Source organism: Nansenia antarctica (assembly GCF_963989245.1).
Source record: "Nansenia antarctica genome assembly, chromosome: 3".
NCBI classification, from domain to species: domain Eukaryota; kingdom Metazoa; phylum Chordata; class Actinopteri; order Argentiniformes; family Microstomatidae; genus Nansenia; species Nansenia antarctica.
This window is the reverse complement of record NC_137688.1, coordinates 10,084,079-10,109,497: the sequence shown is the minus strand read 5'-3', so window position 1 is coordinate 10,109,497 and position 25,419 is coordinate 10,084,079. Positions and strand designations below refer to the sequence as shown.

General features: G+C 47.2%; 1 protein-coding gene across 1 annotated transcript in view; it reads right to left on the bottom strand.

The window, feature by feature from the left end:
* Positions 1-25,419, bottom strand: part of diaph2 (diaphanous-related formin 2) — a gene marked incomplete at its 5' end in the record, with an annotated part of 433,487 nt that overhangs the window by 249,226 nt on the left and 158,842 nt on the right. Inside the window, 3 exons of the mRNA XM_080525622.1 lie at positions 11,586-11,700; positions 17,368-17,748; positions 21,463-21,525. Of these exons, the coding sequence (XP_080381748.1) occupies positions 11,586-11,700; positions 17,368-17,748; positions 21,463-21,525 (559 nt within the window). The remainder of the gene's footprint in view (positions 1-11,585; positions 11,701-17,367; positions 17,749-21,462; positions 21,526-25,419) is intronic.

Sequence of the window (25,419 nt, the reverse complement as noted above, 5' to 3'; positions counted from 1 at the left end):
TGAAGGCGTATCAGCGGTAGGAGGTTAATTTGTCTTAACACGGCACGTCAGAGGTGTGTTTTCTATCCCAGGGATGCCTGTGGCCTCTGAAAGGTTAATAAGCTGCTTCACCTCCACCGGAGGAGGAGAGAGGAGGAGAGGAGGAGAGAGACGGAGAGAGGTGGAGGCAGGGACAAGAGTGCAGCTCTACCGTAATGCAAATTCATACGCTCACAACCCACACGATACGGGCCGACTGACTGGTAGTGTCTGGTCTTCAGAGCGCTGGGTGCGTGTACCCCACTTAACAGTCTCCCAGCCACACATGAGCCGGGCTCGTATCTGACCGTAGCATTTAACGACCGGCGTGGCTGGAGCTAGCGATTAGCTAAGGGTCGGTGTTGGGGACTCTGATGGAAAATGATGAAACGCTTCCAGGATTGCCCCCCGCGGCGGTGTCCAGCCGGCCTGTCTGTCTGTCTGTCTGCCTGACCGGGGATTTAGCGACAACATGAACTTGCTGAGGCAAAGAAAAAAGTTGGTGTAGTGTGTGTGTGTGTGTGTGTGTGTGTGTATGTGTGTGTGTGTGTGTGTGTGTGTGTGTGTGTGTGTGTGTCTGCGCGTGCGTGTGTGTGCGCGTGCGTGCGTGTAGGGCTTCGCAACAGCAGGTCCAGAAACCCAGGGGGGCTAGCAGATCCCCCCTGTTTATTTATCCAACCAAAGATCGGGCCAAAGCCGAAACGAAACAGCCAAAACATCATTAAAATAATGACTTGTGTTTATAGCGGGATGTGTTTGGGATGCTGAGCATCCATCACTGGTAGGCTTAGGGGCCATGGAGTTACACACTGTGTCTCTTCAATAAAACAGGAGAGGAAAAACTAAAGGCAGTATAATCGGTTAACGTTGAATTTATGGAAGAGTGTGACCTTCAGGTATTGTTCAGCAAAATCAACGCAAATCGACTTTTATTTGTATTTTTCCACAGATGAAAGACGTGGTGGTTGTAAAAAAATAATTTAAAAAAAATTAAAAAAATACAACAATACGAAAACAGAGAAAACATTCCGTCAAGCAGAACACACTCAGGTTCCTATGGACCTATCACTAAGCCACGCCCCGAAATAGAAATTGTCCAATCATATCACAGCAAAGGTCACTACAGGCAGAGAACGTGGACAAACAACTCTCTAATATCTGATGGTGAAAAGCTTCTAGATGAAATATTCTTGTAATATTTTTTTAAAAACATGTCTATTACTTGCTGTGGTAAATCAGAAATCTGAAATTTGCCAACTCCCGCCATTGTAAGTCATTGAATGTCATTCAATCACGGTCGGTCAGTCAGTCACTCACTCTCAGTGAAGCGTTGTTTGTTTGTCCGAATTTTCAAAGGGCGGCATGGCTTAGCGATAGGTCCATTGAGATGTGCAGTCCAACCAAAGAACAGTCGGCTATTTTCCCTGTAAGTGAGTTCGCCCCTCCGTCTTCAGCGAGGAGGGATTTCAGGGCAGATGAATCAGGTGGAAGTGAAGAGAACTCTCCCAAGCATTTAGACGGGGTGATTGAAAGCAGGGGAGAGAGATAGAAGAAAAGAGGAGGGAGGGAGGAGAGGGGAAAGAGGGGAAAGGAAGGATCACAGCAATCAGTGTAGAGGCTGTGGGCCCCGAAGGGAACCTGTTAAAAGTGCAGTGGAAAGAACATGCCCATCCCGCAGTGAGCTACCCAGTCTTCCAGACAGTGAGGGAACAGGTTGAAATCTCTCTCTGTCATACATACAAAAAAATATTCCACCGGTCTCACTCTGCCAATCTCTCTCCAGCTATCTCTATCTCTCTCTCTCGCCCTCCCTCCCTCCCTCCCTCCCTCTCTCTCTCTCTCTCACCCTCCCTCCCTCTCTCTCTCTTTCTCTCACCCTCCCTCCCTCTCTCTCTCTCTATCTCACTCTAGCTCTCTCTCTCTCACTCTCTCTCTCTCTCTCTCTCTACTTATTTAACTCAATTGTTCATTCTGTCTATCTCTCTGTTTGTTTGTTTGTTTATGTATTGTTTTTGCTGCAGCATGCTGTCCTCAATGAACTTGGTGTCTTAGGGAGGACACCATCCCTAATCAAAAGACCAGATAGTCTCTATCTCTGTCTCTGTTTTTGTCTCCCTCCCTCCCTCCCTCCCTCCCTCTCTCCCTCCCTCCCTCCCTCTGGCAGAGTGCGTTCCGGCTGTAAAGCCATGTTGCCGTCTCCGGCCTGGAGAAGTCAACCGTGTTTATATTCAGAGAGGCTCCATCTTGAACACGGCCCCATCTTGAACAGCCCGTCTTGATTGTTTACCCAGCCTCACAGACACTCAGGCAGGAGACACGTAGTCCCTGCTGTCACCTCAGCGTGCTCCGGCCCCTCCCCCGTCCCTCTCCAGGCAGATTGGCTTCTCCACGCGCCCCACGCACACTTGTCGGCCCAAACCAATTCCACCCGTGAGCCTCAAAGACAAATTAAACATGATAACATGTCAACAAACTCAGCCCTGGAGAGAGTGGAGGGACGACAGTGTGGGGAGCCCTGGCCTCTTTCCACTTTTTGATTTGTATGGAAATTAGAAGTCAAACTGCAAGTGGATCCAGTACATGTTTGGTCAGAGAAAAGTCTTACATTTGAGATAAAAGGATCCCATTTACAATTACAACTGATCATTCCCATAACAACATGAAAATGTGATTGGTGTAAAATCTCATTTAAGTATAGATTAGGAAATAAAGCAGCAAGCTGAGTTGTAAAAGCTTGAAAAACAAACGGTGTGTGTGGAGACCTGTCACATAAAACACATGCATGTATAGGTTGAGTAGAACAGAAGCTATCAGCCCCTGAAATTAATACCCAGTAAAGAGAGCCGCAGCATTTTTATTTGAGTCGCCAAGACAGTGTCAGAAGTGTAATTAAATCACTACAAATGCATGTGAGTGAAGACTGCCTTTATCGCAACATACACAAGGCAATTAGGTCAACACTGTGCCTGAAGATAGCTTTTCTCTATAGCCACTGGACTAAGAAATTAGAACTCACACTGACTACAAGGTCGTTTTCTCAGAAACATGGGTAGAACCCCTTGCCCTTCCTGCAACCACCTGCCACCACCTTTCAATTCATTTTTTAAAAAGTCCTGAAAAAAGTAAATGTTCTACCCTTCTCTCTTCCACTGTTGGTTGTTGTTATTGTATTCCCTCTGCTTCCCTTCACCCTCCGAGGAGAAGCTAGTGATGATTTGGAAGCCGATGTTTTTTCATGACCGCCCTGTTGCGCTCGCGTCCGGCCCCATGAAGGTGTTTGAGAAGGTGCTCCTGGGCCGCTTCCTCCCGGACTAGACCTCCAGCAGTACGCCTACCGCAAGAACAGGACTACGGAGGACGGCATCTCCAGGGCGCTTCACTCCACCCTGAGCCACCTCGACACAAGCAACACCTACGCTAGGATGCTGTTCATTGATTTCAGCTCTGCTTTCAACGCCATCATCCCCTCCAAGCTGGTCCCTGAACCCAGAGACCTTGGTTTCAGAACCTTCCTCTCTATAGCTTATTTTATACTTCTGCACATTAGATACTGTACATAAACTACCTCACTGTATAATATACCTAACTATACATAGCCCATAACTGCACATAGCCCATAACTGTATAGCTCATAACTGTACATAGCTCATAACTGTATACAGCCCATAACTGTATACCTCTAAACTAAACTGATGTTTACAATAGTACCTCTGCACATACTGTATATTACAGAGTCACCTATCACTACTATTCTTGTTCTATTTATGTTGTGCCCTTATATCACTATTTACACTTTTGGTTGGATGCTAAACTGTATTTTGTTGTATAGTACTTGTACTCTGCGATGACAATAAAGTTCACAATAAAGTTTAATCCAATCTAAATCTAATCTAATGATGTTACATAAATGTTAAAAACGATGGTGTGCATTTGAGGACAATGAGTTGTAAAAGTTCAGTTTCACATCGTTTGCTCTTAAAACTAGCTCATCAGTATTCTGGAGGTGAAGACTCGGGGCATGGGCAAGAATTATAGCAAGGACACACTCCTTGTAGTATATTAAGAACAATTATGGGAGAGATGATATCTCATAGTGTACAGCAGGTTTTGGCTAGAATTCATCCTACCCATCAGACCCGACTACAACAACCTTGCGTACAAGGACAAGCAAAGGTTTTGAAATTGAAAGTTGACCAGTAAGGGTCAGGGTTAGGCTATCTCATTGTGATACGTGATGAAGAGGCAGAATGTAAAAAGTCTGAAGGACTGGCAGCACATTTAAGTGCAGAGAAAAACAGTGCATGTGCACGCACACACGCACACAAGCACACACACACACACACACACACACACACACACACACACACACACACACACACACAGACACACAGACACACACACACACACACACACACACACACACACACACACACAGACACAGACACACACACACACACACACACACACACACACAGACACACAGACACACACACACACACACACACACACACACACACACACACACACACACACAGACACACAGACACACACACACACAGCACAAGTGATTAAGCCAGCTCTTTTTGAATGTTGCACCGTGAAAGTGCACCGGAAGGCATATAAAGCTGGTAGGATGCAGGTTAGAGAGCCTCTGTGAGGCAGGTATTAAAAGAGGGCTAATATTTGGGAGGATTTGAGGTTGAAGTGTTGTACAGTGAGTGATAGCCAGAATTGCTCTCATCTGAGCAGAGAAGATTAAAATCAGTGGGATATCGCAGGAGGCAATATGAGGTGGGAAACAAGGAGGCAAACAGAAGCTTTGACTCTCCCTCTCGATCCAGGTCACCCCCTGCAGCCGCGCTAATGTACAATACACCAATTACACACCATTAATATTTAAGTAGCTAATTTCCACTGATATGTGATTTATTAAAACAGTGCAGGGGATGAGTTGGGAAAATGGCTGACCCTAAGACAGAGCACAGTTGGCTAGCTGCCCCCAAACAGAGAGAAGTTAGCAAAGGACGCCTTTCGCTTTATTGAGACAAATTGTTCCTGTGTATGAGAGCACTTAGAAAGATGGCTCCTCTTGAATGAATGAATGAATGAATGAATGAATGGTCTTTATTGTCATTAATACAGTACAGGTACCATACAACGAAATTTAGGAGGGGGGGCTCCCCTGGTGCTAGGAAAAATATACTAAAAACAAGAGGGAAAAGAGCTGGTTTACATACATAAAGGCTATATACACTATCCACTATACTATACTACTATACTATACAAATAAAACACTGTGCTGTACTCTATGCTATGCTATAAATATCCTAACATTTCCTATCTCTTTTCTTCTGAAACATGCAGCACCAGGCACCATACAAGGCCCTCATAAACAATCTCTTTCATATTAATACCATATTTGATAATCTCCTCTGTGCTTTGCTGAATATGATTATCTGCATTTCCAAAAGGAACAAATTTATTGGAGTGGGTCTTTGGGTTACCAATACATGTTGGCAGAGGAAGAAGCACCTCTACAGTACTAACACACACTGTGGTGGTTTATCAAAGAGGTGTTTGCCAAACACACTTGTGATCTTGTTTGGGTGAGAGCACTGCTGTTTGTGGTGTGTGTGTGTGTGTGTGTGTGTGTGTGTGTGTGTGTGTGTGTGTATGTGTGTGTGTGTGTGTGTGTGTGTGTGTGTGTGTGTGTGTGTGTGTGTGAGTGTGTGTGTGTGTGTGTGTGTGTGTGTGTGTGTGTGTGTGTGTGTGTGTGTGTGTGTGCGTGAGAGACTGAGCAGCCTTGATTCCAGATGGACATAGAGAGGTCCAAGGATGAACGCGTTTCTGGAGCACTGAGGGGACAGGATGGTGATTTTGACAGAGAGAGAGAGAGAGGGGGGGGGGGGGAGGGGGGGGGGGAGAAGAACATGTAGAGTGAGGATGTCTTGGCAGATGCTCCCTCCTCAATAAACAGCATCAGCAATAAACAGCCTTGTCCTCGGGGGACAAACGGACCAACCGTCAAGCCTCTGTTCCCGATGCTTCAACACACCCGTTACCGAAAGGCTGCTTTTACCGTTCTCCACCCTCACCCTCGCGTCTTCACACGGCCAGACTGGAGAACAACTCCACCGTGGGCGCCGCCGCGACGTCTCTCCTCCGTCTGTGGCAGAAAGAGATGCCGCTCGTTCGACCGCGAGCCTTCGTGAGATATGTCAGTGTGTCTGACGAGACATCATCTCTGATGACGCTCTGGGGATGTCGCTTAGCTCCTTAACCAGCCTCCCATAGGCGCTTCTAATTAGAACAGTGTCAAGTGTCAGTCTGTTGAAGACACGTTTTAGGAAGCTACAGTGCCATGGCCCCCATAGCCTTGTGTGGCTCTCATTGTTGCCGGGTGATCCTGGAGCACATGCCCAGTGGCCCTTCCTTCAGGCACCTATATGCCAGTGTCTCCCAGGGGTGGGGTGCGGGGTGTGCATGAGGTGGGGCACCAGACAAAGACCGGCGCCCCATATGACTGGGGCAGCAGCCACGTCCTTCCTACAGTAGGAGTACCTGGTCCAGGGGGGGTGGGGGGGTAGGTAAGTGGCTAGCCCCAGTGTGATGCGATGTAGCCTTGGCCTGGCCATGCGTGAGTGCCTTTGATCAGGCCTGGGTCAGCCCTGGCGATAACAGAGTTATTAGGGGACGTATTAGAGGGGGCAGAGGGAGTCAGCTAAACCCCCTGCTGATTCCATCATTACCACAGCGTCAGGCAGGGTCATTACCACCCCACCGCTGGGCTTTGTAGCAGCGATTGAGGCTCTGCTGGTGTGCACTGGTATGGGGGAGGGAAGAGGGAGGGAAGGCGGAGGCGTAGGGAAGGGGTCCGGGGGTGTGGGGGGGGGGGGGTGGACTGTTGAGGGATTTGATCAAATCCTCGGTGATAAATGGGGAAGCCCGGCCAGAGATATCTGCAGGAGTCTGGGTAGTCTGGCTCTGGCCTCTGCGGCCGCTCGCTCATGTTTTTAGAGCTGACCTTTAGGGGAGATAAGGGCGGCTTCCTTTCAGGGCTGAGCAGGAAACGGGAACGGGGGAATTAGTGGTGGGCTAAAGGACAGGGAGAGAGACCGGGGCGTACGATGAGCGAGGGAAGCTCGGTCGGCAGTGAGAGAACGGAGACGGGAGAATCCAAATCCAAATCCCTTCTGGGATTACGGCAGGAAATCCATTACCGCCTTGTGTTTTGAAGTGTGTCAAGAAGGTGACAAGTGCAAGTCAAATGTCACGCCTCTTCCCTTGATTATTAATGAATGTTTGTCAGGAGGGAGGAGAAGGAGGGAGCACTCTCTGCTTTACAGACAAATCTGTGTCGTGTAATCATGGCGCACAGCATCCAAAGCAGCTCCCTTTGGGGTAACAGGTCTGTAGCACTCTAGCTCATATAAATCCTGTTTTCTGTAATCGTGTTACGACATCCCGATCGTGCCACACCATGTGAAAACACCCCTCCAAGTGTGTTCACTTCAACCCCCCCCCCACCCCCCACCCCCCCCCCCCCCCTCGCCAAGACCTCTGGAATATTGACTACAGTGGGTGTTTAATAGCCCATCTGAACCTAAATGGTCCGCTTGGACCCGTGGACCGTGACCTCACTCTCTCTCCCTGACTGCCACGGGCGCTGGGCAGGACAGACTCATTAGCGGCCGCGCCGTCATTAACACAGAGGCATGCTGGGATAGAAGGGGGCCTGTGACCTGGCTCAGAGGGGTCGAGTGCGGCCAGCGGCTCCTCCCCTCTGGATAAATGACTGGGCTGGGCTGACAAACCAATTATTTATAAACGTCTTCGTTAGGCCGCGTTTGTAGAGCTCCGTTTGTAGAGCGGGCGAGGAGAGATCCCTCCCTCTACAAGCAACAATCAACAGTGACTGTATGCAACTGTAGTTTGTTTTCCGGTTTATTTCATTCCTTTGTTCTGTTGCTGTCATGCACTGTTGAGAAGCTAACATCTTCTAAAATGTTGAGAAGTCAACACAAGTCATCATTACTAGAAGGCATATGCCCTCTGTCTTCTTAAAAGTCAATGCCAGCAATGGAGAAAACCTATTAGAGGAAACAGGGGGGGGGGGGGGGGGGAGGTTTGCCAGCATCAATCTTATTTCAAACAGAACAGAAAAGCTCCAGCCAACTGGATTGCTTTTCAAATGCAACAGACCATGCTAGGCGCTCAATCCACCAGTGCATCTGATTTTATCCCTGGAGCTGAACGCAGGCACAACCACTGATTGATAGAGAGAGAGAGAGAGAGAGAGAGAGAGAGAGAGAGAGAGAGAGAGAGAGAGAGAGAGAGAGAGAGAGAGAGTGAGAGAGAGTGAGAGAGAGAGAGAGAGAGAGAGAGAGGAAAGGCCAAACAACCAGCTACAGGGGGAACACAATAACAACAATGAAGTGGCAGTTGCTTTTCCGAGCCCATTTAAATAAGGCAGAACTAATAGAACCAGCGCAAGGGGACACTTGAATTTCCCCTAGAGTCGCAGCGAGGTCTGCGAGAGAGAACGGGGGTTATTTTGGGAACAGCTTAGGGTGTAGGTTGTAGGATATTATCGACCCCCCCCTTCTTCATCCCCTGCGGCCATTTTGCTAGGAGGGAAGAGTGCTAGGGGGGTCCTTACCAGGTAGCGGGGGACAGCTAGATGACCTGGCTGTACCGCTGGATGTCCCCGTCCTGCTGACACGCCTCACTTTAAAGGTCAAAGTAGCACTTCCTTTCCTCTTCCAGGAGAGATTGGGTCGATCCGCCGAGGTGAGAAAGGGCTTTAGAATCCAATGAATATCTGTGCGGTTCATTAGCTATCTCTGCAGCCTGCCCCGAGGGAGGATTAGCCGGAGGGAGTTAGGAGGGCTATGTAAATGAATGTAAGGCAAACGCGCACGGCGGCAGCCTATATCTTATTTCAGCGACTTTGCTTGCACAAGCTCTCCGTCAATACCGCTGGGTTCAAGCGGTGGGATGATAGTGTTATTGCAGCAAAGTAGCCCTAATTGGAAATACAGTAGGAATGTGATCATCTTCTGGAGGCTGGAAGCACAAGCCTGAACTCCCTGTTGATAATGATTTCACTTTCTTGTTAAAACCCATTAAACGGCGTGCTCGTAAAAGCCGCGGGGGACATCGCAGTCTTGCACTCTCAGTTGTTCCTGAGGTAAGCGCCTCTGAATGAAATGTGCACTGTGAAAACTCTGGGCTATAAAAAGGAATTTCGGATTGTTTTTTTTGTTTTTTTTACCCCAGGTTTTGTTTCCACAGAAAAATGCAAGTAACAAGAGCGACTCCCAGGGAACACGTAGTTAACAGAAGCCTTCCTCCACCATTTTCTAAGGGCAGCTCCGCAGGGGACGCATTTACACCTGCTCGCCTCATCTTTCACGATACCCCTGTCCCCTAACACCAGTGTTACTTATAAATACCCCAGCGAAGATGAGGGGAGGAGCGGTGGGGGGGAGGAAACAAACAGGAAGAGAAAAACCAACACATCGACTCCAGGCCAAATTGCACTCCACTCCGCTACATAAATAAACGGGCAATGTTCCAGACAGATTAAGGCGGATTCTACCAGTGACTTGTTTGGCGTTTGTGCTGGGAGGATGATGGGTGTAGTGATGCTGGGTGACTGGGCTCAGGAGCTAATTCACAGACTCAGGGCAACAAACACCACCTGAACACATCCTTCTAGCACTGCTATACAAACTCATATCATCTCACCGTTCACTCTGAGAACAGCAACAACAACAACAACAACAACAACAACAACAACAACAACAGCAACAACAACAGCAGCCTTTATATAGAGAGAAGAAGCGCACCCTGCCTGGATGCGCTGTACAGTATTCTATGTCACATTGTCAACATGAAAGCTGAGCCACAGCGAGTCAGAGAATGAGCAGCGCAGGAGGGAAATGAGGTCGAGGTATTTTACAAATGCTGCACAATCTTAAAGCACATCTTAATCTAAGGCGTCCTCCTTAGATCTCATGCGCTTGAACGATACTGGAAAAAAAAGTATTAATTTGGAAGAATCCTAGCGCTCCTCTAGAATACAGTCTCACATCAAAGGCTTTTTTTTTTTTGATACCCAAAAAAAAAAAAAAAAAAAGAAGCAGGGAGAAAAAAACAGAAAGAAAAGAAGAAAGAATAGGGGGAAAACGAGGATTTCAAACATTAAACGGCATTTTTCATTCATGAGTGTACCGTGTGTTTCTGTTTCAACAATGGAGGAGGAAAGCGCTGAATCAGAGAACAGGCTGCAGGGGTAATTGATAGGGATCCAGCAGAGGTATCTCCCAGGGGTGGGCGCGCCACCGTGCCTCTCCAGACTGCGAGAGAGGGGAGCACGGCCTACAGGACTACACCGCAAGCTTAGGTTTATGAAGATCTGATTAAAAAAAAAAACACATTGAAAGGGAATATAGAGCGAAGAGGTAAAGGTCATGCGTCTATAGAAGACAGAAGAGAAAGCAGCCTTCAACAAATATATAGGAATCCGGACTGAATAGAGGAGAGTAATCAGTGTATGCATGATGATGTATAAAGGAATAGATTAAGGCACAGGTAGGTAGGGCAGGACGCAGGATGTTCTCGTGTGGTCGTACTGAGAGTGACGACCTCCCTCCGAGGCCTCTATACTGACACTCCATTAAGCCACTCTTTCATTCTCACATTCTCTTCATCTGCATTGAGGTTCTACAGTACTGAGTACATCACAGGCCTTCACCCCCCCCCCCTCCTCCTCCCTCCCCCTCCTACATCTGCATTAATAGCACAGAGTACACACACTGCCAGAGAACTGGAAAACACTGACACTGCCGTGGGAGAAATATACCCCCCCACCCCTCACAACCAAACGTGTTTTCCCCTTCTTGTGTTATTCATCAGCAAGTTAGGTAGCCTGGATGTATTTCTGAGAAACAAACTGCCCAGGACAGAGATAAGTCCCTGAGCTTCCTTCAACAGCCCCCCCCCCCCCCACCTTCCTGGAAGACCAGCTACTGGACTGGAAAAGGCAGAAGGCAAGCCAAGCATGACTGTCCTCACACAAACACAAGCGGGCACTTAAACACCCACTCACACGCTCACAATCTCACTCACACTCACACTCACACTCACACTCACACTCACACTCACACTCACCCTCACACTCACACTACACACACACTCAGACTACACTACATTACACCACACACACACACACGCACACGCACACGCACACACAACTCAATGAATACAGAGAAAACAAATACAGAGGATCCCCAATGTATCTCACCGTCTCTCTGATAACTGACACACAAATACAGCACAACCGCCCCGCAATAACTAATTGGCACAGATATTTTAAACGGTGAACATCCATAGCCAGATTGTTCAAAGCCGGTAAAACAAGGGTGGTTTTAATGATAATTAACATTTCACAGAGACAAATGTTTTCCTGAAGTGTCAGGAGATGAAAGCGCTTGGCATCCGATGCGTGCGTAGCGTGTGCGTAGACGAATTAGCAGAGAGGGAGAAAGACTAGGCCTGCTTACCTTTCGTCCTGGAGGAAAAGCCGAGGGAGAGCTGGGCGAAGAGGTCAGGGTTCTCAAACTTCTCCTCTTTGACTTTGATCCAGAAACAATTCTCTGCCATTTCCTGAGGCACTATCTGCAATGACACAAGGATTCCATTATCGGCACAATCAGGAGCTGCCATTTCACAGCCTGCCACTCCACTGAAAGGCCAGTTCTCAAAATCGCACTCACTGGAAATGGTGCTACTGTGTGTGTGTGTGTGTGTGTGTGTGTGTGTGTGTGTGTGTGTGTGTATGTGTTTGTGAAACAAATGAACAGGCTTTAGGGCTAAGCCATATCAGTTTGCCTGAGTTCACAATGTACAATCCCCCCCACATCCTAGCTCTACAGTACATTCTTCACAGTTCATTAAAACAACAGAAACAAAGTGTTTGTCACCGGGAGGGCAATCTCTATATACATTCATGTGACAGAGCGGAACAATTAGAATTAGACCCTAGCTGAACCTGAGACTTAAGAGCTCTCGTTGACTCCTCTCGAAGAGAATCAAGACCCTTTTTTTCTTTTTTAACTAGGCACACGTTTACCACGCTCCCGCCTCACTCTGCGTAACGCACCGTAGCCCACTCCTGCACATACAAGCTAACCTCCGTCTGCTGTGTTTGTGCTGATAATTGTCCTTAGCTAGTCCATTATGGGCTGTGTCGAGTGTTGCGGTGATGCCACTCAGCCAGCCACCACCATGGCACTCGTATGTGGCTGGGGACAAGTTACTCGTCGCACCTCTGCCATTAGCCTCCTCGACGACGCGGCCGTAGGAAAACACAAGCGAGGGCGTGGGGTGAGTGCGGCGGGGGCGACCGTGGCGGTTCCTGTTGAGAGTGGGGCCAACGAGGCTGAGAGTGTGAGGAGCTGTTGTGGGTTGTGGTTTGAGAGGGGGAGCCTGTGGTCTCTCCCCAGGAGAGAACCATAGCACTACAGAGAGGCCCACTTCAACCCTACTGTATCTAATTCATATGAGGGTCTGAACTGTAAAACGGCGCCACTGGAAAAGTGCACTCTACTCTCGTCTGTAAGTGTCAAATATGAGCACGGCAACAGAGAGGCTTTCTAAAGCAAGGTGAAACCTATTCTAAGGGTAGAGTCAGAGTGGGTCATCCAGGATAGAACAGTGTTGATATCTCTATGGAGCGGTTAATAATATATGACATTTAGCTGACGCTTTTATCCAAAGCGACTTACATTGCAGTGAGTGCATACATTGTTCAGTATATATGGTCCCAGTGGGAATCGAACCCGCAACCTAAGCGTTGTTAGCGCGATGCTCTACCAACTTAAAAAATCATTTACATTATTTGCAGTCCCCTATTTACAACAGAGAAAAGCCGATGAAAGAAAAAAGGAAAGAAAAACACAAAAGTTCATTCAGATTCATAAACCAATCCTCCATCCTCCCCCACAGTTATAAATGTGCTCCCTTCTCCAAACACCTTCTCATGTCTCCTTCCCCACATCCATCCTCATCATCCCCATATCCCTTCTCACCAGAGGCTTAAACACATCCCACCCATCCACCACCCTCTTTTCATAACGAGCCACATTCCTTCTCAGCCTGACCGCATACCTCACGTGACTCCCGTGTTCATTTTTGGAGAGAGGAATTAGAAGTTGGGCCAGAACAAATGAACCCATTCAGATATTTAGTTTTTTTTAGTTTTTTAACTGTTGAACTGGAAAAATAACTGATGAAAGAAATAGAAGGATACATAATGTACTTCACATGAAGTGAGATGAATAAACATTGACTGCACAGTCAGGCTCCATCCTGTACACTGGCTAACCTGAATAGCATTCATCAATGGAGGCTGGAAAAGTTTACTCATTCTGTCTGTGAATACACAAGTCTACCCTTGAACCCTTGAAGGAGAAAATCAGAAGCTGGTGAAAGGATGGAGAGATTCAGGATTTTTTAATATATATATTGGCAGAGATGACAACATGTCTGTTAAGAAAGGTGGGCGGACATTGGAGGCTGTGTCCTTGTTATTGTATTGTTGTGCTACTTCCTACAGCTGTGTCACTCTGAAAGTATAGTCCTGGAATGTTTTAACAACCCAATTGACTGGTTTATAGACAATTTCATTGCGCTAAAATAGCTAAATCAGAGAGCTAAATAACACTGGAAAGTACTTTGTGTTGTGGTTGAGTGATAATTATAATAAAGTTGTACACAAGGTCAAATTACATGTATTTTTCATAGTGTGTCTCATTATGTCTCTTTGGCTACTCATAGAGAGACAATGAATGCACTGTATTTGTATTAGCGATCAACAAACTAAAATGTATGCTTAAAATGGAAAGCATGTAACTCCAAGTGCAGGTAATACGGTTGAAAATTAGGTTTCAAAATAAATCATTTTTGGGGGGGTTGAAAAAAAATGGGTACGGTAGAAGTCATCAAGCACAGCATGATGACCCAAATCCAGACCCCCCCCTGCTTGCTTGTGTCCCAGAGTAAATTACAGATATTGATTCTAACCCACAGCTCTGCCCCCCCTCCCCTCCCCTCCCTTCCCTCCCTCCACTCTGTGTGGTGTTTTTCATATAACAGCATGTCCTAAATCGCTGCTCTGCGCCAACCCAGCCCTCCCTGCATATCTCCTACCCTCCCATCGGTCCCTCCACACTGTGGCTTCAGCCTCTGTTGATGTTGACCAATGCCCTCCGCAGCTCATGACACCGTGCCCTGTCGCATCAAACTTGACCACGACATGAGTAGACCCAGGGGAGGCTGGTGGAGGAGGAAATTGGAGGAGTGGCTCATTGTATCAAACACAAGGCCATACCGTTCCTCAGTCCGTTCCGTGCATGAGCCTGCCCTCTGATTTCTAGCTCCACCAGCCTCCCCTGAGTGGAGCGTAGCCTGTCCCGGGATTAGTCTCTGAGGAAATGGTGGTAGGTAATCCAATTAAACAGCCCATTTTTGGTCAGCTATGGTCATATGTAACCTTTTAGTACCCTTGCCCTCTGAGGTATAGTAACCTCATAAAACAGGCAGGCGTTCCCCCGGAATGGCTTGTTTTCATGAAACACTGTGAAAAGACTCAGTGGAGTGGTTCACCAGAGTTGAAGGTGGAGGTGGAGGTGGGGAGTGTGTGTGTGTGTGTGTGTGTGTGTGTGTGTGTGTGTGTGTGTGTGTGTGTGTGTGTGTGTGTGTGTGTGTGTGTGCGGGACGAGGGGGCGCAGCAACCACAGTCTGGAAACAGTCTTAGACACAGACTGAGCAATCATTTACTTTGCAGTAAACGTGTTCAGTTCCCCAGTGTAAGTGTTCTAACCGTAGGAGAAATTACATTACAGAACCTCCAGGCAACAATCTCTAGCGTCTCTGTTTGAAAATCCGTTACATGCTTAAAAAAAATAATCTGTTCCCTCACTTTATCGCTCCTGGCTGCTTTTAGTATCCAAAGTTTTTTTTTTCTTTTTTTTTCCCTGCTGTTCTTAAGTCATGGGGGGGTCTCCTGTGGGTGATTTTAAGCAAGGTGCAGTCACTCTCTCTCTCTCTCTCTCTCTCTCTCTCTCTCTCTCTCTCTCTCTCTCTCTCTCTCTCTCTCTCTCTCTCTCTCTCATACTTTCTCAATTTCTCCCTCTCTTTCTCTATCTCTCTCGATTTATCTCTCTCCTCCCATCGTTATGAAGGCTCTCTATGTAAATGTTCCCCTCTCATTCCCCTCAGACCTACAGTCATTACAGAGGGTTTGTAGAGGGCCTCTTTTTCATCCAATAGTGAGATAAGGATTTATCAGGACTATCTATGTGTGTGTGTGTGTGTGTGTGTGTGTGTGTGTGTGTGTGTGTGTGTGTGTGTGTGTGTGTGTGTGTGGAGTGGAGCAAGACTACAAATGTTGCCCCTTTTTTTTTGTTCTTCTTCCATTGGTTTGCTTTAAAGCCAGACTTTATAATTGTGTTTCACTAACATGTGTAAGCCTGGAGAGGGGCTAGACAGCAAGCTAGTATGCTTTTCCTTCCATTTGTGTGTTCCAGCCTGGGCCAGGCAGGGTGATGCCTGGCAGTGCCATGCCTCCATCTGCTGCTAACACAGAAGACAGATGACTGGTGTAACACTTAATCGACACAAGAGACACATATTGCTTTCCTCAGGTGGTGCTGAGTGCTGCTATCTACGCATTTCATTTGCATCTCCCGACTTCAGTGCCTCCAGAGACGCAATGTTAATACCCCAAAACTCTCACACACACACACACACACACACACACACACACACACACACACATTCACTTGTTACAGCGCTGGCACGGAAATGAATGTGCCAAAGTGAAGTTGTGAACACACACAGGCACGCTCACACACACACACACACACACACACACACACACACACACACACACACACACACACACACACACACCTCCCGAAGTTTGGGAATAATGATATGCATGAGACAAGTGGTGTCTCTATAACTGTATACACAAAGGGGTTTCCATCCCTAGATGCTGTGTTCTGTTATAAATACTCCTCCCTGTCACTGGGTCTGGGTCTAAGCATTGCTGCACATTTGCATAAGAGGTGCAGATGCGCCCGGGCTTCGCCACCTTCGCTGACATAAACCTGAACCTACAACACTTTTCACATGCAGCCGTAATCAATCTGGACCCATTCTCTGTGGATGGATTTACATTGCTATTCCATCTCACTCCACATACCCCTGCTTGCATTTTCTAAGAAAAAAAAGATAGAAAGGTTGCAAAAAGTGTACTGGGTGGTCAATGCAAATAATTATGTTTTATGATTAATTATGATGGGTTCTTATAATACGTTTGACCCCAAGTTCATATACACAAACACAGACAATTTGATACGAAAAATTATTTCAATGCAAGTAAGCCAAGCCCATCCCTTTAGCTGTAGTCAGTAATTGAAGATTAAAAACCAAGGTCACACATAAGCATTATGCAAAGCACCGCTAAATGAATGCGGTTCGCTACTCGAAGTGTTCCCAAGGTGATGCATACAAAAGAAATAATGAAGCCCACATGAACAGAATGTGCCTATTGAAATAGTATTCAAATGTTACATTGACATGTTGGAATGTTACACAACATGGGGTTGTTATTCAATTATGCTAAGAACGTGTGAATGCAAGGACACTTGCGCTTGAAAAACTGTTTACAGTTTACAGAATCTGTGGTGAGTGCCGTGGGCCCATGGCTGAATTCCTGGTTGAATAAGCTGAGAGTAGCGTTACGTAGCGCTCACTCCTGGGGTCGGACCTTCAGCTCTGTCTCTATGCGGGTACTATAATGCATGGTACTATAATGTAATCTGAGACAATCATAATTGATAACAAGTGACAGCAGCTGGTGACACCGGGAGCCGGGAGTCGGTGAGCAGCCAATTTAATGTTCAGACTTTTATTCGGAAAAATTAAAAATCAATGACACACTCGCTAGTCAACTGACGCAGCTTGTTTTATGAGCCTGCTAACAATGTAAAGTAGTGTTATAGTTAACTAGGTAGCAGTGGAGTAGATTACTCACCGAATCCATTGCGTTGTAATGTTTTGGCTTGACTAGCGAGCCAAGTGTCATTGATCTTCAACAACGTTGACATTTATTTAAATCTTTCAGAATACAAGTCTGAACATGTTGATTGGTTGGTGACTTGTTCCTGGTTTCACCAGCTGCTGTCACAAATGATATTAGACGGTAGTAGTGACGACCTAGATGACAGAGCAGATTGCAGTTGCTGGTAGATGACGGGGGGTACGGGGGGTACGTACCTTGGACCAGTTGACCCTCTTCATGACAGACTCAGGCTTGTACGTCTTCTTCACCTCGAGCCCGTAAGGCAGCTTGATGACGGGCATGGGCGGAGGAGGAGGGAGGCCAGGGCCCCCGGGGAAGGGCGGGGGAGGTGGGGGTCCACACCCAGGGGGAGGGGGAGGGGGTGGAGGCCCGCCACCTGGAGGCGGTGGAGGAGGGGGTGGAGGGGGCATGCCGGCCTGGCCTGGAGGGGGTGGGGGGGGAGGAGGAGGAGGAGGGCAGCCACCAGGCGGGGGTGGTGGTGGAGGTGGAGGAGGAGGTGGGAGGGGTGCTGCCCCCCCAGGCAGTGGGGGTGGAGGGGGGACTCCTGTCCCCGTGGCTGCTGGTCCGGCCGCGATCTGCAAAGACGAGAGAGTGATGTCAGAGAGAGGACGTCCACCCTCTGTTATCTCTGCATCTACTGGGACTCATGGCCATTCCTAGTACATTCCTGCTAGCCTGGCTAACACACCTGGATGACATTCTACTGGTCTGGCTAACACACCTGGATGACATTCTACTGGCCTGGCTAACACACCTGGATGACATTGCTGCTAGCAACTGAGGAAGGTAGAAGTCATCTTTGGGGAGAAGGAGAAGCCTTTGGTGTATCTGCTTCAATTACAAAATGATTGCCTTGGCCCTGTGTGTGTGTGTGTGTGTGTGTGTGTGTGTGTGTGTGTGTGTGTGTGTGTGTTCAATGGTACAGTCTATATGAAAAGTGTTGATAAAAGCCTGAGAGGGGACTAGAGACGATGCTGTCGTCCTGAGGGCTGAAGTCCCATCGCAATAACAGAACAGTAGACGTCAGCTCTGGAGCACAGAGCCGTCTTATAAGGGCCCTGCTCTCAGCCAGTCAGAAGCCAGCTCTCAGAGGCGTCATTCCTGCCACTATTCCACCTCAGGTTGAGAAAAGTGGGTCGCCAAACTTCCTGAGACAATGTAACACACATATTTAATGTGGTGACACATTAAATATGGATCTACATAAACAAGGACAAGATAAGCATCACAGTGAAGTATGTCACCTTTCCCTGTTATAGGTGCCACGAAGAGCTTCCTGACACACTAAGTGTTCTTGTGGGTACCGTATATGTGTCTGTGTACAGCATTTGCAACTTCTCCTCTGTGTGAGAGAGCTTCACGCTGTGTGTATGTGTGTGCGTGTGCCTGTGTTTGTGTGTGTGTGTGTTTGTGTGCCTGTGTGAGTGTGTGTGTGTGTCTGTGTGTTTGTGCGTGTGTGTGTGTGTGTGTGCGCGCGTCTGTGTGTGTGTGTGTGTGTGTGCGTGTGTGTGTGCGCGTGTCTGTGTGTGTGTGTGTGTATGTGTATGTGTGTGTGTGTGTGTGCGTGCGTGCGTGTCTGTGTGTGTGTGTGTGTGTGTGTGTGTGTGTGCGTGTGTGTGTGTGTGTGTGTGTGTGTGTGTGTGTGTGTGTGTGTGTGGAAAGTGAGGAGGTGTGGAAACAGTGAATTTGAGGTGGCATTTGCTCCTTCCTGTCTTTTCAGCAAGGGAACACTGGCAGTAATCAACTCTACTGAGCCTCTAAAAGCCACTGCACTGCACACGGTCTTCTAAGGTCACCCTATCACACATCACTAAGATGACATGAGGACACATTATTGGGGACTGTGACTTGTTGTATGTGTTTGTATTGCTGAAATCATTTGAAATAATAATGTATTCAGAATATTTATAAATGGTCTATATGCAGGTATGGGTAAAAGTCATACACTTTTCTTCCCAATTACCATGTACGATTCAGTAGCTGATTCATTTAACACTAGAAGAGCCGTCTTTGCACTCGATCAAATTTCAGGACCCTCCTTTCATGACATTTCCTAGATATGTGCGTTCTACCACCCAGTATCCTTACATTTTCAAAATCCCTTCAGGATAAGATAGTAAAAAGCTGTTTTGCAGTTTTTCTCTGTAGGAGGCAGGTTAAAAAAAAGAAGCGCCCTCTAAAGATCTCTGTGAGTAAATAGCAGATTTACATTCTAAAAAGGGGGTCTATTTGACCCCCAAGGCGGCTCTAATAGTAGGTAAAAATAGGCACGGCTGCTGTAGTGTTAATCAGAACCGGTAATGTGTGAGCCTGAACTGTTGAAGCTGATTAACATGAAAATTGCCTAGACAATTTGCTAATAGATAAAGTGTGTGTGAGGAATACAGCCACCTGAACCTGCTTACCTAATGAGCAGACTAATGGCATTCTAATGTCATACCAACACTATCTGTTGCAGCAGGGGTCGCCGGTAGATGATTGTTTTCTCTCTTACACCCACTCCCTATCAATGACTGTCCCTGTGAACGCAGGGTTACCAAACCTCGGCCATTGGGGAGGAACCTGGGAGTTGGCCATGGCGTTACTCCTAGATAAGAAATGTTGCCTCCCCATCAGGCTCAGACGATAGGTCTTCACAAAGCCAGGCTATTAAATTAAGACAGGGACTAATTAAACCCAATTACTGATAAGGCACAGACCAGCAGTCCCTTGACAAGTCTGCCCTATCAAATGGCTGTACAGGATAAACAGGGATATATAATCATTGATAACAGCAGGGCGGAGACTGTTTAGACAAAACAAATGCAAATAGAACAACTAGAGGTGTCATAGCAGCGATATGATATGACCTTTGATATATTTGAAAAAGAAGACTTCAGCCCTTGTTCCAAAAAGTTTCCCCAATGTTTTTCCCACATTGACTGAACGCCCCCACCCAACTCCCACCACATGTGCTTGATTGTGTGAGTAATACGTGACTGGTATCAATATGTGACTTATGCTTCGGAAAGCATAACAAAGTGTTTGATTACACGATGCCATCAGCAGATTGTTTATTAGGGAGTAAATTAAAAAGGTGTAGCGTTGAGGAGCGTTGGAGGCAGGCCCCCCAGCCCCTAGACAGGAGGCCTCATCCAATAATTATACATCTGTCAATCTCCGGGCCCATCGTGGCCCATTTTCTCTTCTAAGATTAATACAAGAGAATGGAAGCAAATTAGCTGCTAAATTAGAGCGCAATCGTTTCTGAGTTCAGGGGCCCTCAGAGCTACTGCTGCGGCTGCTGCTTCTCTCTCTCTCTTTCTCTATCTCTCTCTCTCTCTCTCTCTCTCTCTCTATCTCTCTCTCTCTCCCTCTCTCTCTCCTTCCAGCAACATCTATAGAATGCTAATCGTCGTAGCATCCCACAGCACCCGAGGGATCCGGTGTCACCTACGCAGCTCTCCTCCACTTTTCCTCCGGGTAGGACGCCATAGTCCCTTACCTTCACCCCACAATCCAAACACCAAGCACCATCGATCTCCGTAGAAACAGAGCTTTGTTTTAGTTTTTTTGTTTCTTGTGTCTGATTTACTCCATCTTCTAATCTCGACGCCGTTGATTAGCCGGAGTGGCTGTTTTGGCTGAGCCTGGGCAGCTCTTGTCTAGGCACTGATCACTGCTAGCTGGGGGTCAGGGAGGGGTGAGCCTTGGTGAGCGGGGGTGTACTAATGGCTTCTTGGCTGCTAGCCCTCTCGCTAGCCTCATCTGGAGCCCCGATTAGCATAGGAGAGCAGGGTAATATGAAATCTAAGCCATCCATTGAGGGATCAAACAGCATTTAGGACTCTACGGGGGAGGTCGAACTGACGGTTAATTAACTTGGACTATTAAACAATTAGACCTTCCACCAATCTCATCTCTAATGAGCGAAGCAATATCAAAGTGTTTATTGGTGTGATTTTGCAGTCAGAAAATGTAACATTTGATTCAATGGGTTGGTTCCATTGTTTAGCATGATGCAAAACAATCAAATGTTCAACCTAGCATTAGGCAAAGTCGTGGTCCTGTTATCAGACTATGATTATGATTATCTTCACTCAGAAATTGCCTTCATTCACTATTATACAAAAGTATTTGGATGGTAAGAGAGAGGGTCGAGTTTGTTATTATTATGTGTTTGTTAGGTGAGGGTCATGTTCAACATTAAGAATCTCAAGATTAAGGAGCAAGCAAAGGATAGGAAGGAGAGGGCCACGGATAGGAAGAGGATAGGAAGAGAAGGCCACGGATGCAGAGGGGACACCCACCTTGGCTTCAGTTTCGCTGATGAGTTTCTGAGCCTCTTTGAGCTTGTCTTTCTCACTAGTTAACTGGACAGAGGGCGCGCACACACACACACACACACACACACACATACACACACACACACACACACACACACACACACACACACACACACACAGATTGATAGACAGACAGACAGACAAACACACACACAAATACACAGACAAACACAGACAGATAGACAGACAAACACACACACACACACACACACACACACACACAGAAAAAGCAACAGAGAAGCACACAGGGAGGAAGGTTAGGTAGACACGCAGAAGAAAAACACCAGTAACTATGTGTTAGAGAACAGAGGCTAACACCAAACACAGAGAAAGGTACAGTCAAGCAGAGGGGAAAGCGGAAAAGAATGTCCCTGATACAGTTAGGAAAACTATTATTAGTGCAATATTGATATAATATAGTGCAATATTAATGCAAATAAGACGTGAACATTGTCATCATAAGCTTCCTGCACCAGTACAGTTCATTGGGTATGAGGCCTACATCACAGGATGATGATTGCACAGGGATGATGTAGCTTTGCACCCTCAGAAGCTACTCTGTCTTCCCCTTTGGAAGGTTCTCTTTCTTCTTCAGGTCGTCGCAAATCACACTCCACTTTACCCTCTCTGATATTCTGTACATGGCTGCCATTGATGTGATCCTGGAGTCTTTGCTTCAGAAATGCACCATGTTTACTTTGATACTTCACTCAATATGACCTCGAAAGAAAAAACCCTGAAAAATACAACTTTGAATCTTAACAGCTTCATATCCAAAGCCATTAAAGCACCAGAACCATATTTATATGGAGGCGTCCATATAAAACTAGCCTTACAGTGGCATTGCGGAGAATTAAATATTGAACATGTATAATGGAAAAAGAGAAGGAAACCTTCATGGAGAAGACTGAATAAGGACTTCCATTTCACCTGAGTTTAGAAAGTGCTGGTAAAGTACAATCTGTAAGGCAAAGGGAACTTTTGTTTTATGCTCCATCCTTAGCCATGGGGAGTTAAAGGCAATGAAGCTATTTAAAGGCCACAACCCAGGGGAAAGTGAATGGGCATGCCTCGTCTTGGAACAAAATGTGAGCTTTGTGTGGTGGAACACCTCATGTAGGCCTATACATGCTAAAACAGTGATTGATACACTAGAAAAAGGCTTCAACTATTAGATGTGTAAAAGAGTGTGGCGAACCCCAGGGTAGAGTAAATCACCTCCCAGCGGTTCTTGAACCCCAATCTCCCGCTTCACAATCGGCTGCGCTAACCGCTATGCCAAAGGAGGAGTTAGCTCAAAGGAGGTGTTAGCTCAAAGGAGGTGTTAGCTCAAAGGAGGAGTTAGCTCAAAGGAGGTGTTAGCTCAAAGGAGGAGTTAGCTCAAAGGAGGAGTTAGCTCAAAGGAGGAGTTAGCTCAAAGGAGGTGTTAGCTCAAAGGAGGAGTTTGCTCAAAGGAGGTGTTAGCTTTTTTGGCATTGCGGTTAGCGCGGCTGGTTGGGAAGCGAGAGATCGCCAGAGAAGAGATTGACATTGACATGTGACCAACAGCTTGAGAAACCCCTGGTGGCGATGTGAAGCGGTGCTACATTTGCACCAGTGAATTGCTTGGCTGTATCCCATGGCAACAGGTGCTAGCACATGGCCACGGTGGACATATTGTGACTTATGTGCTGTGATTACATGCCCAGTCCAATCATGTAATGAGAGAGGGCAGCATGTAGACTAGCACTGAGAGAGAGAGAGAGAGAGAGAGAGAGAGAGAGAGAGAGAGAGAGAGAGAGAGAGAGAGAGAGAGAGAGATAAAGAGAAAGAGAAAGCTAAAGAGCCAGTCCTGGGTCAGCTACATAACCACCAGGTTGTTAAAACCGATTAATGGGCCAGCACAAAGTGCTCTGTTGTACCAAGGCACATTTACATGGTTCAACACAACCCGGGTCTGTTCTACTAACACGGCTCAGGTCTCTCCACGCCGAGGTGGGTTAGCGAGGGTGAGAGGTGCGGGCGGATGAGTTCCATTTGCTGTGTTTTTATTGCGTTTTGTCACTGTTTACAGGGGAGAGAATCCTGAGCGAGATCGGATCAGAGAGACAATCAAACAGGCACATCAAACGAGCTCCTAGATACAATGTGGAAGCTCCCTGAGACAGATTCTCATTAACTTCATGGGTTCTGCGACAAGGTGAAGAGCTGGGGCCAATCTATGTGCATGCTTTTAGTTCTGTGAGAGCGGCGACGATGAAACGGTTCCCACTTCATTCATATTCCAATAATTTGGCAGATGCAGTGGAACAGCTTTGATGAACAAACCGCGGGCACGCGCGCGCGCGTGTGTGTGTGTGTGTGTGTGTGTGTGTGTGTGTCTAGTCGTTTACTGTTTCAGATATAAATGGTTTGAATAGATTGACTACAACTGTTCACACTGTGGGGAAAAAAAACGAATTGACAATACCTTTTGCGGTAGCTAGGCCTGTATGGACAATAATATCCATGTGATATAACTGTCTATAAATATGTAGAATCAATGTTCTTATATCAGGGGGTATTAACACGGCTGCGTGGTGTGAACACAACAGCTACAAGGTGTCAAATATGCACCTCCTGACAACCCAACAGTGTTGGAGGCTGAACTAAATAAACAATGTGATGAAGCTGTGGCAACACTAGCAGTGGAGGGAATTCTCCTAAGCCTGAGAAGATTAATGTTGAAAACATCTACGTTCTTTACAAGAAGTGTTTCCTGTGAGAAACCTCCCAACCTCTCTCACCGCGTCTCCGGGGTAAAAGCAACCGGAGGAGCCGTGGCAAAAACAAACACTTCACGTAAAAGAGACGGATGAAGGGAGAGCAAAAGTGTGTTTGTGTACGGCACACGCATGACAACACACATGTTTTTGGTCCTCTTTTAGCAGTGCCAACACAGTCACGAGATGAGCCAGAAGACACATCTCGTCCATGTTCCATTACTGTGGTGTGTGCGTCTTCTGATGTGAAAACGCTTCAACATCTCTGAGCCCTTTGAAGGAGCGTTCAGAGAGAGAAAGAGCGCGGGAAAGACAAGGGGCTGACTCTCCGGAGCTTTGCTCCCTCACACTGCCTGTTAATGCACCACAAACAGCCAGGCTTCAAAAGCACTGAGGCCTGCAGGGGTAGGCCTAGTGGGGGGGCAGTACATAAAAAGCTCTGCTGGGGCGAGAGACAGGTAAGGTAAGCAGAGGCTAATGCAGCTGGCCTAATGCAGTCACTGCAGAGTACTGAGAGAGAGAGAGAGAGAGAGAGAGAGAGAGAGAGAGAGAGAGAGAGAGAGAGAGAGAGAGAGAGAGAGAGAGAGATGAATGAGAAAGGGAATGATAGAGAGTGATCGGCGGGGTGGTGATGGGGGGGAGGGGCTCATGAATGGCCCTCATGAATATGTGCGTGCGGGCTAGCGCAGGTCGCGGGGAGCTGAGCGAGTGATGAACGGGTTTGGCCGAGGGAGAGCAGGTAACGAGTGGTGACACGGCACTCAGCCAGATGAAGTGGAGGAGTGAGGACTGCACACAAATTAACTCAGTCAGAGAGGGAAGGAAAAAAAAAAAGGCTGTTCAGGAGTAGGGCCAAGCCTCGCGCCGTGCTCTAATGTTCCCGCCCCCCAGCCCACCCCCCAGCCCACCCCCCGCCACCCCCCCACCCCCACCGCCACCCCCATTTGGTCTGGAACTGAGAATGAATGGTGGCCGGGCGGCTGCCAGAGACCTTAATGATAGCGACTCATCTTTGGGAAGGAAGTTCCTGGCGTTGTGTTAGAGCTAAATGTGCAGGTGCAGAGAAGGGATGATGAAAGTGTGGACATTTGCAACTGCCAGAGATTTGGTTTGGAGGAAACAATCTGGGCTATCGATGCCATACCATCTTTCATCTGTGGTTTATATTAAATTCGGTAAG